The following is a 16,244-nucleotide window of genomic DNA, read 5'->3' on the forward strand; positions in this document are numbered from 1 at the left end:
ACTGGATGAGTGATTACTTTTGTTTTAGTTTTACGACACTCGATTGAAAATCGCTATATTATACTGAAAATGCGTCAGGTGTTACAAAATTGCTGCAGATTAGTCTCAATTCAAATTACAGGATGTGATCGATCTTAGAAGAACAGAAAAGCCTGGTGTGACCTTGCGAAAGTTTTAATTTTCATTTAAAAAATCGTGTTTCATCAAAACATGGTCATTTTAATTTTTGCTTATTACTAGACCTACGCAGCATGCAGAATCCGTCAACTTAATGAGGAAACAGGAATTTTTATCCCATTGACAATAGCACAACCTCATTATAGCCGTCAACGCCGGTATAGGGAGCTTAAGAAAACCATGAGGGCAACGGGAACGTCACTAAACGAAAGATTTAATGAGCAGGGCAATGGCTGTCCACGTGCGTTATAATTCTAAAAAACAAAGCTCCGTTTTCAAAATGTTTTGGTCCACACGAAAACGCAAAGCCGGCGTTTTCAAATTCCTCCGGTTTGAAGAGCGTTCTCAAAAAGCTCCGGATCCGTGTTCGTGACGGATTAGTGTGGACGTTTGGCCTAACCGTAGAAGTAAAGCTGTATTTTTAAATTTCTCCGGCTCCAGGAGTGTGGACCTGCCTCAAACGCCATGAATATTAATATCAATATCATTGAAACATAAACATTTCGTTAAAAAATATATTAAGCTTCTAGGCTGAATGAGACACATTTCTGGAACATAACTACATAAAAGTCGCGCTGTGTTCAAGATGATTCGTTAACAGTTGCACAAGGAAACGTTTTTCACAAACAAAAATAACTTTACTTGCATTTGAATTGTTGGAAGCACAAAAAACAATGCAAACCTATTATAGTAAAGGGTATGTTGCTTTTTATGTCTTTATTGTGAAAGTTATTGTTATGCAGATTCAAATTAAACCTTACTTGAAAATTAATTGAGCTTCCAGGACGAATGAGAACACATTCGATATCACACGATGATTGGAGAACGTTAGATTATAGAAAAGTCATGCTGCGTTCAAGACGAGTATAACAGGCGTAAATGGAAATAATTTTCACAAGCAGAAATTACTTCCGTTTGAGTTGTTATAAGCTCAAAAGCGAGACAAAAAAAGTTTAAGGTGTGTTGCCTCTTGAATGTGAGATAACCTGTAATCTTGCGACAAACTTCCCTGGAGATTCTTTGTCGTGTTCATAGCCTGTATCGCCGAACCAGCGTTCTTCTTTTTGGCTCCGCAATCTACATAATCACCGTATGATCCATAAACATTGTGGCAAATACATATGGATCTTGAACAAGCATTAAAATGCAATATTACGGCCAATTTCACAAGAAATTTTTCATGTCTTCAATGCATACCACCGCCATCAGGACCCATCGTCAGAATGCAACACTACAGCAAACTTCACCGTAAATGTTTCGTCCTGTCCCCAACCTATACCAGCGCCGCCATCAGGACCCATCGTCAATCCTTACAACGAGTTCTACAAGTTCGCTTTTGGTTCCGCAATCTACATGATCATTGTCTCATTTATAAACGTCGTGGCAAATGGCTTTTTACTTCTGGTTTTCTTCATTGATCCTTTGAAAATTTTTCGCAACGCCAGCACTTATTTCCTGATCGGTATTGCCTTCGTTGATATTTTCATTGCCGCAACGCAACAACCCATGTACAGCACATGTTTCATAATGACGTATGTTCGTCACCCTGACACTGTTAAAACGTGTACAGATCTCTTGAACATAGGACAAACGATGTCGCTTATTGCCATGAACGCGTCTTTTCTTATCGTATTGGCCTTTACTGTCACACAGTACGTTGTGGTGATTTCGCCTCTGAATCACGCGCGAAAGGTGACGAAAACGCGCGTGATCATCTGCGTGTTAGCCATTTACGCCTATGCTATATTGTCCAGTGTATCTCCAGAAATGGGCGTCCCCAGAGATATCCAACAAAAAATTGATAACACGTTTCACTCCATCGCCCTGATATATCTGACCATAATCTTCTACATCCTCCTGTACATTGCTTTCAAGAAAAAAATGGCCGCTTCTAAGCGTCTTCGAGAAGACCGCAGCACGCAAGAGGAAGGAAAGAATGAGAGGCAAACGGGTGTGGAGCATAAGTTTGTCATTGTCAATTTCCTTTTGATTGCCATCTTGTTTCTGACCTCTCAACCTTCAGCCATGTTGTGGATTATCCGTTTGTACTCCAACGAAGATGTTAACAGTCCAAAAGTTTTGATTATCAATCTCTGGGTTGATAACATGCTTTACCTGAAATTCCTGCTTGACCCGTTTGTGTACGCGTGGAGAATTCCCAAATATCGCCAGGCTCTTAGGATCATGCTGCGCTGTGGCGGAGAGGAGACTAGGAGCAAGTCAACGTCCAGTGAACTCGTTATGGCCCGGATGAGCACGTCACGTGAGACTGTCATCACTCTTGACTTGAAGAGGATTTTCCCTTAAATAAAAATTGAGAAACCTCCGACTGAACGGGAAAATCATGATTGTTATGTATCGTTAGCTAACCTCAACTTAGCAATAATGTACAAAGGAAGTTGACAAAGGTAGTTGATGACCTGTGTACATATAACCCGCTCACAGGGTTTCTCGTACAGTAAAGATGTAGATTCAGAAAAGTTAAAATATAAAAGCGATCAATAACAAGCTCATCGAAGAATAGAACTGTATTCGTACAGCAGCGGTAAGAACGTTACATCGATCTCCTAGATTATCACTGATAAAGTGGAAATAAAACCAAGGTAAACATTTAGGCGCCGTTCATACTACGCAGGAGGAATTTGAAAACGCAGCTTTATTTTCCCGGTTATGCCTTCCGTCCGCCACACTAATCCGTCACGAAAACGGAGCTTTTCGAAAACGCTCTTCAAACTGGAAGCATTTAAAATCGCCGGCTTTTCGTTTTCGTGTGGACGGAAAACATTTTGAAACGATCGAAGCTTTTTGTAAACAATAACGTTGCGAACATCATGGTATTCACGTGCCCAAGTTTTCCTCAAACACAAATCCAAAATTACCGGTGACTGTTGCGTTTTTAAATTCCTCCAGCCTAATGTGGACGGGGAACATTTGATGCGTTTCAGAGTGAAACCTCCGTTTTCAAATTCCTCGGCGAAGTGTGGAAGGGGCTTTATTCTCGAAGAAAAAAAGTAGTCTTGTTATAACCAAGTCACTTTTCAGGATTTTTAATATTGCATCTAACAATGAACCAAACAAAACGTCCAAGAATTCGAATTTCAGTTGCATGGTTATTCCACGATCTTCTTGAAACACGATATTCACTTCGCAATTTTTTGTCAGTGTTATGTGAATGGAAAGTTCCAACTAAAAACAATTTAATCTAAGGCTGTAAAAATTATTGGATGGATACTACTAATAAAAATTTTACACCTTTGGGAACTGTCTCTGCTCAAAAACGCCAGGATAATTCAGTTCAAGGACTAGAAAAGACTTACCCAGGTATTTGTCATCCACATTGGATAAGTTTTTCAGTTGATCGTTCGAATTTAATTCACTGCAAAATGTATAACATTAAATGTCGAGGTTTTTGCTTGGACACGTGTGGCCCTAACTTCTTTCCATTATTTTAATCTATTATTAGTGCCTATTTTGTTCCTTCTCATTTCAATTCTTTGGTACTGTATTTTTCTTTTTAATGAGTGATAAGGTGGCTAGAATGAGTTAGAGCAGATAGTTGGGGAAGAAAAAATTCACTCGCTCGATCAGTTACTCAATCAGTCGTCAGGCGCAAACAATGTTTTTCCTTCAGAATTTAGTTTCTGCTGGTACTTTCCTTTCACCCACGATATCGTACAAGAAAAATGTTAATATTTGAAATGTGTTAGCTTTTTCAAGAATAGACATTGCTGGACTGGAGAGACTTTGTCTCTTTTTGTAACATTATAGAGTATATGTTTATTCAGTTATGTTTGATTTCTTGTTAATAAGATGAACGTTTAAGAAGGAATCCACCAGGCTTTCGAGTAACAGTTAAGCTAACAAAAACTTTGTACCGTGATCATTAACATCGCATTGCAAACTTCTGTACCAATGTGGGAAATATCGTATAAAAAAAAATCACGATTATTTCTAACAACAACAACAACAAAAAAGAGCTTAAAGTGAAACACTTGAAAGTACTAGTGAAATGAAACAGATGATGAAATTTTACTCGTGTTTGCACAATCATGTCGCTGAACTTTGAAATCGAAATTTTCTCGAGTTTCCATGGGAAATGTGTTTTGTGTTTTTCAGGTGATTGTTTGTATTGTTGATATCTTTAGCTCTCAGAAAATGGAAAAGGACTGTACTATACTTAAAATTGTTCTGGTACCAGGTCAGTTGTCCACTAAAGACTGAAATTGCTTTATTTCCTATCGGTTTTCGTTTTAATATTATTTACAGGAATAAGTTAAGGACAGCACATCATGAGAAAACTGGCCAAGTTTTTCAAGTTTGTCGAATCGTTCGAAACTGATATTTGTCTTTCTTGTAACAATTGCAGCCCGTGTTTATTTTCGCTTTGTGTTAACTCTTCGGTGTTTTTCCACCTGATAACACTGTTTAGGTTCTTTTAATTTGGACTTTATTTCTTACATCAAGAAAACAAATGACTTGAAACAACTTCCCGCAGCCCATTTCGAAAAGACTCAACCATAAAGAAAGTGAAATACCTCAAATTCAACTTTTCCATTTCACAACTTTATTTTTATCTATAGTTTAAAATTATTATTAAAAATTGATGCTGAAAAAGACTTACGTAAGAAAACCGTAGGACATTTTTTCTTGTTCTTTTCTACAGTTTTTATTAGCTCAATCTGCTTTAGAGTTGTGTGCAAACTATCGTACAGTACGTGTTGTTAAAAGTTGTTTTTTCTAAATAACCTGCGGGAAATGGATCCCTTTCTTTTCGGACAATTTTAATTAGTTTTTCAAATAAATCCACCTGCCAAACTCACATCTGAGTCACGGAAAAAAGTTCGTCTCCCTTTTGCTTTATATCGATAATTCAATTTCAAATTATAGCTTCTAGCATTCTGATTCTATACCATCGGAAGATATGTTTAAACTTCTAAGCAAGGCATCATCTACCTGTCATTCCATGAGATCCCAATAATGAGTGAGCTATGATTTACAAAAATTTCGGTGTCAAAGTCTATTTTAGTAGCCCTTTTTACCTATATTCGATTTGTAGTGGGGATGACTAAGTAATTTGGGGTTGATGGATATCTAGCAATGAATTTTTGGGTTCAGTTTCAACTATTATTAGCGGGCCGAACAACGTTTCGTCAAAATCTCTATTCACTACCGAGTAGATATATCAGGTATTTCAGGGCAAATAAATGTCTAATTTTTGTGATGGTTTTGATATCAGATGATTTTCTAGTGACCAAAATGTTAAAAAAAAAATACGTTTTGACTCTTGTAGGATAAAGCTTTCAAGGTTTTCCCACCAAATGAGTTTCTAGAATTAATCTGTCGATCGAATAAGGACCGTGAATCTCCATCCCACTGATATGAAGACTTCTCTACCATTGTTAACGTTGATGACACACAAATTTCCAACTGCTAAAATAATTGAAAACATTCATCATCCTTCCCCCTGAAAGTCACCGCGTGAAAAACCGGTGCAATTATTGAAAGTCTTTTCAAAGGCCAGCTGGGGTCTCTCTTGAGCTCCCATGAGTGTTATATCAGAAAGTGACGTGTTTTTATTTTTACAAATTCAGTATTAGCCGGCAGATTGTCATGCTATTTCAAGCCTTGCCTTTTGAAGACTGTCTAACTCTCCCAGGAAGAACTGCAGACAATTGACACGTTCCTTTGAAAAAGATATTGGAAAGAAATAGGCTATATAACATTCACTTCGTGTGACTGGCGACACGATGGGACAGCTACGTTTACGTAGAACCCAGAGAAATGGACCATACCTTTAACAAGTGCATTTGAGTTCAGTTTAAACTACTGATTGGAGTACGTGATCAAAGTGTTTACCCTGGTAAATGATCAGTTAAGCTTTAGACCTTTAGACCTGTACTGACAATTCTGTTTTGTTTGTCTTATGATTCTATTATGAATTGTCTGCATTGTATTACACATGCTATGGTTTGTTTAAATCCTCAGCCCATTTCGATTCAGAGATCTAACTTTTTTAATTTATAATCTCAGTGTACCAGGATTAATATTTTTCCAGTTTTGTGGTCTTTTAACGTTTGTTATCCCCTAAACACTATTGAAACATCCCCTTTAGTTCTTATAATCATCGGAACTGGGGCTAATTAAATTAGTTAGGCATATTACAAAAGCCTCTTGAACTCAAAGCGTTGTTTTTCAACTCTCGTAGGTTTGATTATATAGCCTCTAACTGCTTAAGTAGCCTGAGTAATTACATCACAGTTGGAATTGGACAGAGACTCTTACACCCTTTTGAAGTGTTAGCCTTCATTCCATAAAATAAACGAATTATCCCCTTGTAAGCACAACAGGTATAAAAGAAAAGAAACTGTCTTTCACGAAACAGAGCCATTAGACTTTAAACAGTCAAAGTTACCAGTATCATGGATCTTGAAACAGCGTCAGAATGCAACACTACAGCAAACTTCACCGTAAATGTTTCGTCCTGTCCCCAACCTATACCAGCGCCGCCATCAGGACCCATCGTCAATCCTTACAACGAGTTCTACAAGTTCGCTTTTGGTTCCGCAATCTACATGATCATTGTCTCATTTATAAACGTCGTGGCAAATGGCTTTTTACTTCTGGTTTTCTTCATTGATCCTTTGAAAATTTTTCGCAACGCCACCACTTATTTCCTGATCGGTATTGCCTTCGTTGATATTTTCATTGCCGCAACGCAACAACCCATGTACAGCACATGTTTCATAATGATGCATATTCGTCACCCTGACACTGTTAAAACATGTACAGATCTCTTGAACATAGGACAAACGATGTCGCTTACTGCCATGAACGCGTCTTTTCTTATCGTATTGGCCTTTACTGTCACACAGTACATTGTGGTGATTTCGCCTCTGAATCACGCGCGAAAGGTGACGAAAACGCGCGTGATCATCTGCGTGTTAGCCATTTACGCCTATGCTATACTGTTCAGTGTATCTCCAGAAATGGGCGTCCCCAGAGATATCCAACAAAAAATTGATAACACGTTTCACTCCATCGCCCTGATATATCTGACCATAATCTTCTACATCCTCCTGTACATTGCTTTCAAGAAAAAAATGGCCGCTTCTAAGCGTCTTCGAGAAGACCACAACACGCAAGAGGAAGGAAAGAATGAGAGGCAAACGGGTGTGGAGCGTAAGTTTATCATTGTCAATTTCCTTTTGATTGCCATCTTGTTTCTGACCTCTCAACCTTCAGCCATGTTGTGGATTATCCGTTTATACTCCAACGAAGATGAAAACAGTCCAACAGTTCTTATTATCAATCTCTGGGTTGATAACGTGCTTTACCTGAAATTCCTGCTTGACCCGTTTGTGTACGCGTGGAGACTTCCCAAATATCGCCAGGCACTTGGGATTGTCCTGCGTTGTGGCAGAGAGGAGTCGGAGAACAAGTCAACGTTCAGGGATCACGTTATGGCTCAGATGAACAAGTCACGTGAGACTGTCATCACCCTGGACTTTAAGAGTATTTCCATGGACTGAAATACTGTGTGATAGTTAATAGCTACAGGTTTCCCATAAAACCGTGTTTTAGAGCAGCAGGTCTTTTACATGGGAAATAATTTGGTATCTGTTCGTGTTTTACATACTCATGATCAGTAACAATTTTGCCCCTCATCTGAATTTTTATAAGATTTGCATGGCTTCTCAAATTGCCAGGTGAGGCTTTTTTGCCAAAATCCCAGACCTGCTCCCATTTTTGCCCAGTGATTCTAAATCCCAGTGACCCAAATCCCATTTTCCTTGTCAAAAATAGGAAAACATCACGACCATTCTTATTTTTGGTTTGTAATTCTCAATCCCATTGACCCGAATCCCACTTTTATAGTAAAAATAGGCAAATCTCAGTGCCATTCTCATTTTTGGTTAGTAATTGTCAATCCCAGGGACTCAAATTTATCTTTTCCTCCTCAGTCTCATTCCCATTTTTGGTTTGTAATTCTCAATCTTAGTGACCCAAATCCTACTTTTCTTGTTAAAATAGGCAGATCTCAGTTGCATTCCCAATTTTGGTTTGTGTTTCTTAATCCCAGTGACCCAAACTCCCCTTTTCATGTTAAAAATAGACAAATCTCAGTCCCATCTTCTTTTTTGGTTTCTGATTCTCAATTCCAGTGATCCAAATCCCACTTTCCTTGTCAAAAATAGACAAATCTCAGTGCCATTCTCATTTTTGGGTTGTGATTTTCAATCCCAGTAATCCAAATCCTACTTTCCTTGTCACAAATAGGCAATTCTTAGTCCCATTTTCATGTTTGGATAGTGATTCTCAATTCTCCCACTTTCCTTGACAAAAATAGACAAATCTCAGTGTCATTCTCATTTTTGGGTTGTGATTTTCAATCCCAGTGATTCAAATCCTACTTTCCTTGTCACAAATAGGCAATTCTTAGTCCCATTCTCATGTTTGGGATAGTGGTTGTCAATTCTCCCACTTTCCTTGACAAAAATAGACAAATCTCAGTGCTATTCTCATTTTTAGTTTATGATTCTCAATCCCAGTGACCCAAATCCCTCTTTCCTTGTAGAAATAGGCACATCACAGTCCTCATTTTACCCCTTCATGCTCCTCCTTACGATGTCTGTGTGACCAGGTTCCTGAAATATTGGCTACCCAGAAAGTTTTTCAAAGCATTGATAACACAATCCCCGAACATGGCTTGAAAGGATATTGTGTGTTACCTGTCTACTCGTCTGTAAATAGCAGATTTTTTTTAGTCATGGTGATAGATGCGAATGCAGCCATACCACTACTGGAAAAAAGACCTGACATCATGACTACATTTAACTGCTACTGTTGGACATCGATTACCATTTTTTTTTAGTGATTGGTGAGCTTGAAGCTCTTGTATATGGTGCAATTATATAGTGTAAGTCTTTTTCTAGGTACGATTAACCCTATTCAGGCTAGGCGTGGTCAATATTTAATTAAATGCTGCCAAACTTTCAAAAATCTATCGGAGATTTATCAAGGAACGATTTTGTGAGTTGATATAATATAATATTGTTACTATCAATCTACTAGCGCTTAATAACGAATGCAGTTCTGTTATCGGCTACGCTACGCCACGTGCGGTTGGTACCAAAATGGTGTCGCTTCTACGCGTTTTCGAAGTGTCTCTGAAGAGGACTTGAATGAAGTTATGAACGACTAGTAGATTTGCACTGAAAAAATGATAGATAATGTGCCCGAGGTTTATATCGTGTTGACTAATTGTTTAATTTATTGTGTATATACAATGTACTGTGTGAAAGGTGTCTTAAAGAATAGTTCAAGTATGATAATTGATGTTTTCTCTGTGTCGAGGTCAAGTTTATCATAATGTCTTATTTTTAATTGATAAAATTTCATACTGTTCTTTTCATAAATGTTCTAATCCATAAAGAAATGTTTTGTGCGCTTTTTAAAAAGAAATTCATTAATTTTTTCATATCATATATATTCGTTTTCGGCCTTAGCGTACTGCAACCTCATCCGTCTTCCTGACATGAAACGTTTATTTTAAAATTGTTATATAAAGATACGGGCAAAAATAGATTTTCCTCTGTGTGCGTTCGCAATATCATTCCCACATTTCTATATCATTTTCATTGTGTGAGCTTTTGTACATAAATCGAATAAAATTTTTCGATTTCTCGTGATCATCTTTTTGTTCTGTTGTCTAATTTAGATATTTTCCTTGTACTGTATATTGCTTTTTCATTTCTGGTAAGACCACTCAGTGGCTCATCACTTGTCACAATGAACCACTGTAATTTAAATCTAACATCACAATGTCCTCAGGGTTGTCTTATGGCGCAGATGCGGGTTTCGAAGGTGTATCGCGTGCAACCTAGAACGATTAAAAGCAATAACAACAACAACAACAACCATTTATTTGTACTCACAATTTATAAAATAATTACCATAAACATAAAGAAAAACAAATATCTCATACGACCACCAGGGGCCACTGTTTCAATCTCAAGTTATGATTAACGCGCCTAAAAATGGACTTTCATACAGGGCCTCCTTTCAGTAGAAAATAATATAAAAAACTTGGGAAAAGTTTAACGTCTGTTTTTGCTCACTCTGTTCGCCAGTCTTTTAAAAGTTGTGTGGATTTGCTCATAAAGACAGAAGAGATGAACCTATTTATTACTTTATTGCCACTGATGAGGTACAAAACCAAAGAATAGCAAGCAGGTAATTAAAAATCTCAAACGGATGCCAGTAACAATCTAAATAGGAAATTAAAATACTCTTTGCGCACAGGTGTCGCTTTTCGCAGAATGTGATCTGGTATAAAAGAAACACCTTGTGAAATTCCGTTCTTAAAGTTGAGCACTGACCTGCCATCATAAGAAATCAAGACGTCCTCAGCTTCAAACGTTGTCCAACATGAATCAAACCTGTAACAACTCCTGGGCCAACTTCAGCAGCAACTTGTCAAACGAGCTTAAACAAAATGTATCTAGATCTGGTAATGATTCTGCTTGCCAAGAGGTCATTCTTCAGTCAGCAACGGCAATGAATCCGCTTGAAGATTATTACAAAGCAGCTTTTGGTTCCTCCATCTTCATCGCCGTGGTCTCGTTCACTACGGTCTTGACCAATAGTCTACTTCTGTTTGTATTTTACGTCGACCCTCTAAAAATTTTTCGCAACCCAACAACACTTTTCCTGATCGGTTTGGCCATTGTCGACTTATTAACAGCCCTAACTCAAGAACCCATTTACGCCATTTGTTTTATGTTGGTTTACTTTCAACATCCTTCGACAGAGAAATGCGGACCTTTCGCGCATGCTGGAAGGTATCTCAGCGCTTTTGCTATGACGGCATCCTTTCTAATCGTCTTCGCCTTTACCTTGACGCAGTACATCGTGGTTTCATCTCCTTTAAAGTACGGCCGCCTTGTCACAAAGAAGAAAGTCTTGTTCGGTATTGCGGTCATCTATCTTTACTCCGCAATCTTCTGGTGCCTTCACTTGATGGGCGTGTCTCCAAATGTTCAGAATATTATGGATTCCTTTATACACAACTATCTCTTAGTCTTTATCACCATTGCTTTCTATATACTCCTACATCGTGTGATGAAAAAGAAGATGACCGCAGGAAAATCCCTTGAAAGCCAAACTGGGAAAAGAACCGCTAGCAAACATATCCGAGTTCAACGCAACTTTGTCCGAGTGAATTTCATGCTTCTTGCCGTGCTGATTATGTGTAATATGCCATCAGCTGTCCATTGGACGGTAAAACTGTTCATGGAGGAAGATCCTTCTGTCAAGACTCTGATTGTAAACCTGATGGTGGATAACCTGCTTTACCTGAAATTCCTGTTAGACCCGTTTGTCTACGCGTGGCGCATGGTAAAGTACCGAGAAGCATTCTATAAAAGTATTCGTCGCTTATCCGCTGGCAGAAAGTCACAACACAGCTCTACTACAGGAAGAGGAACCCAAGAAACAGACGCCTCCAGCGCGCCCGCTAACGGATCAGTGTTAACTTTGCTGAGTTTCAAAAGTCTGGCGTCATGAAGTTCCTGAGTGCATGACTCTTTATTAAGCCCCGTCCACACGACGCTGGAGAAATTTGAAAACGGTGTTTTCACTCTGAAAAAAACGTTAAATGTTTTCCGTCCAACAGTCAGCGGTCATTTTAGATTTCATTTTGGTTTCTGAGGAAAACTCGGGCTGCGAAATCACATGGTTATCGTAACGTCATCGTTTCCGAAGAGCTCCGTTTTCAAAATGTTCTCTGTCCACACTAATTATAATTAAACGCAGAACCGGCGTTTTCAAATTACTCCGGTTTGATGAACGTTTTTGAAAAGCTCCGTTCGTGAACGGTAGGCCTATAACCCCAGAAAAAAGCTGTGTTTTCAAATTTCTCCTGCGTAGTCCTGACCACACCTTAAATATTTGATATCTAAAATCCAGTATTCATGTCGACCTAAATATTATTGGATCTGCATAGTCTACATAATCTACATCATTTCCTCTCGCCAAAATTATTTAGACCAGAGGATTTGATTACACAGTTAGCTGTGATTAAAGTTAGTCAGAAATGGTACCGACATGCAGGGCTTCTTACTGTTTATTTCGCCAGTTACAGCACGATCGCAGTGGCAGTGACAGTGGCAGTGGCAGTGGCAATAGCAATGGCAGTGGCAGTGGCAGTGGTAGTGGCAGTGGTAGTGGTAGTGGCAGTGGTAGTGGCAGTGGCAGTGGCAGTGGCAGTGGCAGTGGCAGTGGCAGTGGCAGTGGCAGTGGCAGTGGCAGTGGCAGTGGTAGTGGCAGTGGCAGTGGCAGTGGCAGTGGCAGTGGCGGTGGCAGTGGCAGTGGCACTGGCAGTGGCAGTGGCACTGGCAGTAGCAGTAGTGCTAGAGACCTTACGATCCGACAACGGCGACGTGAGTCTTTCTTATTTCCGGCTGCGTACTGCGCATGAGTAGATTCTGAGACGGCAGTTTCCCTTCACGCGTCAACAAGCCTTGTTTGACGTTGTACGAAAACGTGGTACTTCTCTACCTAACCACGGCTAAGGAATCAGGGTAAAACGATACTTAATGAATTTTTTATGAAATGTAAACGAACAGAGCCAGGCAAAAAAGAAAACAATTCAAGCTAATTAAGCTTAATTTTTATTTTGGATTTACTGGGAAAGAAGGAAAGATTTTGTCAGCAATGGTACTAGATTCGACTGATTCAAAGTGTTTTTCTTTCCATTCAGCTAATTGTCATTTATACTAAGGACCTCACTGGCTACGTAAGCGTTCAACAGTTCCATCGACGAATTCCTGACTACATCAAATAAGCAGTAATTATTTTACATCGTCTTTCATCTTGTCGAGGCCGAGGTACTCGTAGCTGGTGTGGGGTAAATCCGGATTTTCAGGCTTGTATAAATCACAAAATTCTTCAGCGTTAATCAAGCGGGAAACGTGAGCCTGGTGAATAGTTTCACGAAACTTTGGCATGGGTTTAAAAACTTTTCCGTGACTTAGAACATGGTAAAACATCAATGGCCCCTTCCAGGTTCTCGCTTGTAAAATTCTTTATCTCAATTTTGGCGGGAACGCCAACATGACCTTGCCCCGCTCAACCCACGTTGGCGTCGCCGTCGCAGTTGTCGGAGATCTCGTTTAGCAGTAGCAGTGGCTGTAGCAGTCAGGACGGTGGTTGTGCCTTCTGTAGCTTGACAACGTCAGATTGAACTAGCAGCTTCCCACTTAGTAAAGATACTATTTTTAAACTAGTGCAATTTGAAAAAATTTTCAAATATTTCGAGAAATTGCCCAAGCTCTCGTATTATTATTCATTTTTAAAATTGTATGACTGAGAAAATTACGAAGGTGCGTGCGTCAATTTGCACTACATTGCAGTGGCCTGCCCTTAGCCAGTTAAGAAGATAAGTTTAGTTCGTATAGTGTGATCGTCCGGGTGAGTGTAGTTCTGAAAAGAACTGTTGTTAGTGACTGACGTTTCGACAACCTGAGCGGAAGTCATCTTCAGAGTCAAGTGAATAGTGTTTGTCAGTCGATGATGTTATAAGTCTGGTCCGTTGAACGTGATTGGTCAGTATAGCCATGATGGTATTGGCTGAAAGACTCGTGTCGACTGACAAACACTATTCACTTGACTCTGAAGATGACTTCCGCTCAGGTTGTCGAAACGTCAGTCACCAACAACAGTTCTTTTCAGAACTACACTCACCCGGACGATCACACTATACGAACTACTGATACTCCTGGGTTCAAACCATTTACCAAGATAAGTTTAGTAACATCTTGTAGATTTCTTTTAGAAAGGAAGAACATCTTCATGTAAATTTAGCATATTTGTCATTTATATAATTGTATTCGTCAACCTGTGATAGTGTAATCAATACGCAAATCAAATTTAATTAATCGCGCAGTAAGGACATCTCGTAGAGTCTTGGTAGCTACACACATTTAATTAATGTAAATCAAATATTAGCACTAACATTAAAAATGCCCTACTCTATAGTCTCAAGCGTAATTCTTTTTCGTGATACCTCGCTGACAAGCAGCCCGTCAACTGATTAGACTGATTGGATTAAAGAGCAATTTTCAATTGTGTCGTAAAACCAAAGCCAAAATAATATCGCTCTAGCAAATCACAAAGGACACAGACAATCTGGTGAACCAATCAAGATTCGAAGTAAATACATCGAGCTGACGCAAAGTGCGGGAAAACGTGCGAGAACGAGTCACGATTGGTTTTCATTTTACTTCGGATTGGATTAAAAGTGGCGTGATTTTTATCAGCCAATCGTGTAGCGTAGTTGACGCAAATTAAAAGCAATTACCTTTCGACACTCACAAGAAGCCGCTCTAAAACGTTTTGTCGCCAATCAGAGATACATATACAGTCAAGCCTCGCCTCTCGGAGATCTTCATAAGACGGACACCTCTATTGTTAACTTGGTCCCAGCCAAATCAGAATTCATATCATTTCTACCTCTAAAATATACCTTATTCCAAAATGGCCGCCATTTTAGTATTCTTTTGTTTACTTGAAAATGAGCCCTTGTTACCTCGTTTAAGGGAAAATATTCTTTTGAATTTCGAGTTTAAGAGCGAGACAAAAAGGGCTAATTTGCAAGTAAACAAAAGAATACTTAAATGGCGGCAATTTTGGAATAATGCGTATACGGCCATCTCCCTAGTAATAAATATCTCTTATTTTGGTCGTAAAATTGCTGCACCGATTTTGAATCACTTTGACCAAAACGTTTTGCAGTTGTAGGAGTTGAGGAAAAATATTCAGGTACTTCGACGTTACCAGCATCCGCCACTTTAAAAAATTGCTGCTTTAGCCGGCGCTTTTAGTGATACGGAATACATTTTTCGAGTGAGAATTCACTGAGCTGGACTGTTTCCGGCATAGCACGAGTCAGAATTGTTTCAAGAAAATACATGTAGCAAGAAAAACACAGGGCTAAGCTAAGAAAACGGTATGAATATTTCTAAATGTCCTTGAATTTTCTTAACATCTTAATATTTTCTAAAAATCTCTACGACATGATTTAAATGAAGGTGTCCTTGCCAAATTTTAGCATCTAATTAAGTCGACTTCCAGCGCTGGTGCTCCGCTAAGAGTGTTGCCACGTCGCCTCCACAGCAGTTCAAGTATATTACATGGTGGATTCTTTGACAACATGCATTTTTCGCTCTTATATTCGATGGACTCGCACATTGCTTGATAATCTTGATTTATTTTGCTAAATGCTTTCAAATCTTCATAAAACGAAGGCCCCTCTTGTTGAACTTTACTCCAGAAAGTTTTATTAAAATGATCAAACAGAGTGACATCTGCACGATTCCAAGTTAGAATGTTTTTCTTCACCTCTTCTTCAAACTCTAGTTCCTTTTTCTGCACTCTTAACTTAACATACACGATATCCTCAAATTCCCAGCACAGCAATCGTTTAAGTAATATCAGTGATTCATCAAAGTAATCCGCTATCATCACCAAGTCAAACTCTTCCTCCATCTTGTCGATGTATCTCTTAACCAATGCCATGTTTTGTAAATTTTCTTGCTCAAGACCCATGTCAAATAAGTTTGGGTTCGAAATATGGTTATATTTTCCATATACTTTGGCTTGAGAAAGTCTTCTCCTGATTTGTTGTAAAGCACCTGGCGACTTTAGAAATCTATTTAAAGGACCGTCAGATGATGAAATTCCGGTAAACCTAGAGGAATCATGGTAACAAGGCCAAGCAGATTTCAACTGGCTTACTGGATGCCGTATGATAGTGATGTACTTTGCCTTTGGTTTAGGGAAAATTGTGTTCACCGGCCCTTTATTAAATCTTATGTGAGAGACAAATATCTTTGCTGAATCTTTGTTCACTAGACTCGAGACTTAACGGTCCGGTAATACAGGCAACATTTTTCTTCAACTTGTCTCGCAACATTGTTGCATTGCAAGTTGAAACACTCTGTTGCGCGTATTAACACTTTTGTGACCAACTTGTCTCGCAGCAAAATACAGTGTTTCAAGTTGAGGCA

The 16,244-nt window shown here is 38.9% G+C and overlaps 4 protein-coding genes across 4 annotated transcripts; 3 read left to right on the top strand and 1 right to left on the bottom strand.

The window, feature by feature from the left end:
- Positions 1–1,341: 1,341 nt before the first annotated feature.
- On the top strand, positions 1,342–2,511 carry LOC110044837 (uncharacterized; the record flags this gene model as incomplete). Its single annotated transcript, XM_020750418.2, has 1 exon — positions 1,342–2,511. A coding segment is annotated over one exon (1,143 nt), but the record flags the coding sequence as incomplete, so codon positions are not given.
- Positions 2,512–6,575: 4,064 nt separating this feature from the next.
- Positions 6,576–8,176, top strand: LOC110044838 (uncharacterized). The gene has a single exon (XM_020750419.2). The coding sequence runs from the start codon at positions 6,597–6,599 to the stop codon at positions 7,704–7,706; it is 1,110 nt and encodes a 369-aa protein (XP_020606078.2). The 5' UTR covers positions 6,576–6,596; the 3' UTR covers positions 7,707–8,176.
- Positions 8,177–10,481: 2,305 nt separating this feature from the next.
- On the top strand, positions 10,482–11,747 carry LOC110044740 (cannabinoid receptor type 1A-like). The gene has a single exon (XM_020750310.2). It carries the CDS (start codon positions 10,606–10,608, stop codon positions 11,740–11,742), a length of 1,137 nt encoding a protein of 378 aa, XP_020605969.2. The 5' UTR covers positions 10,482–10,605; the 3' UTR covers positions 11,743–11,747.
- Positions 11,748–15,282: 3,535 nt separating this feature from the next.
- LOC149096656 (galactose-3-O-sulfotransferase 3-like) lies at positions 15,283–15,796 on the bottom strand. The gene has a single exon (XM_089280931.1). The coding sequence runs from the start codon at positions 15,781–15,783 to the stop codon at positions 15,283–15,285; it is 501 nt and encodes a 166-aa protein (XP_089137057.1). The 5' UTR covers positions 15,784–15,796.
- Positions 15,797–16,244: the final 448 nt, after the last annotated feature.

This window comes from Orbicella faveolata, unplaced genomic scaffold (assembly GCF_042242905.1).
Source record: "Orbicella faveolata isolate gen_17 unplaced genomic scaffold, um_ofav_v1 contig_48, whole genome shotgun sequence".
NCBI lineage: Eukaryota > Metazoa > Cnidaria > Anthozoa > Scleractinia > Merulinidae > Orbicella > Orbicella faveolata.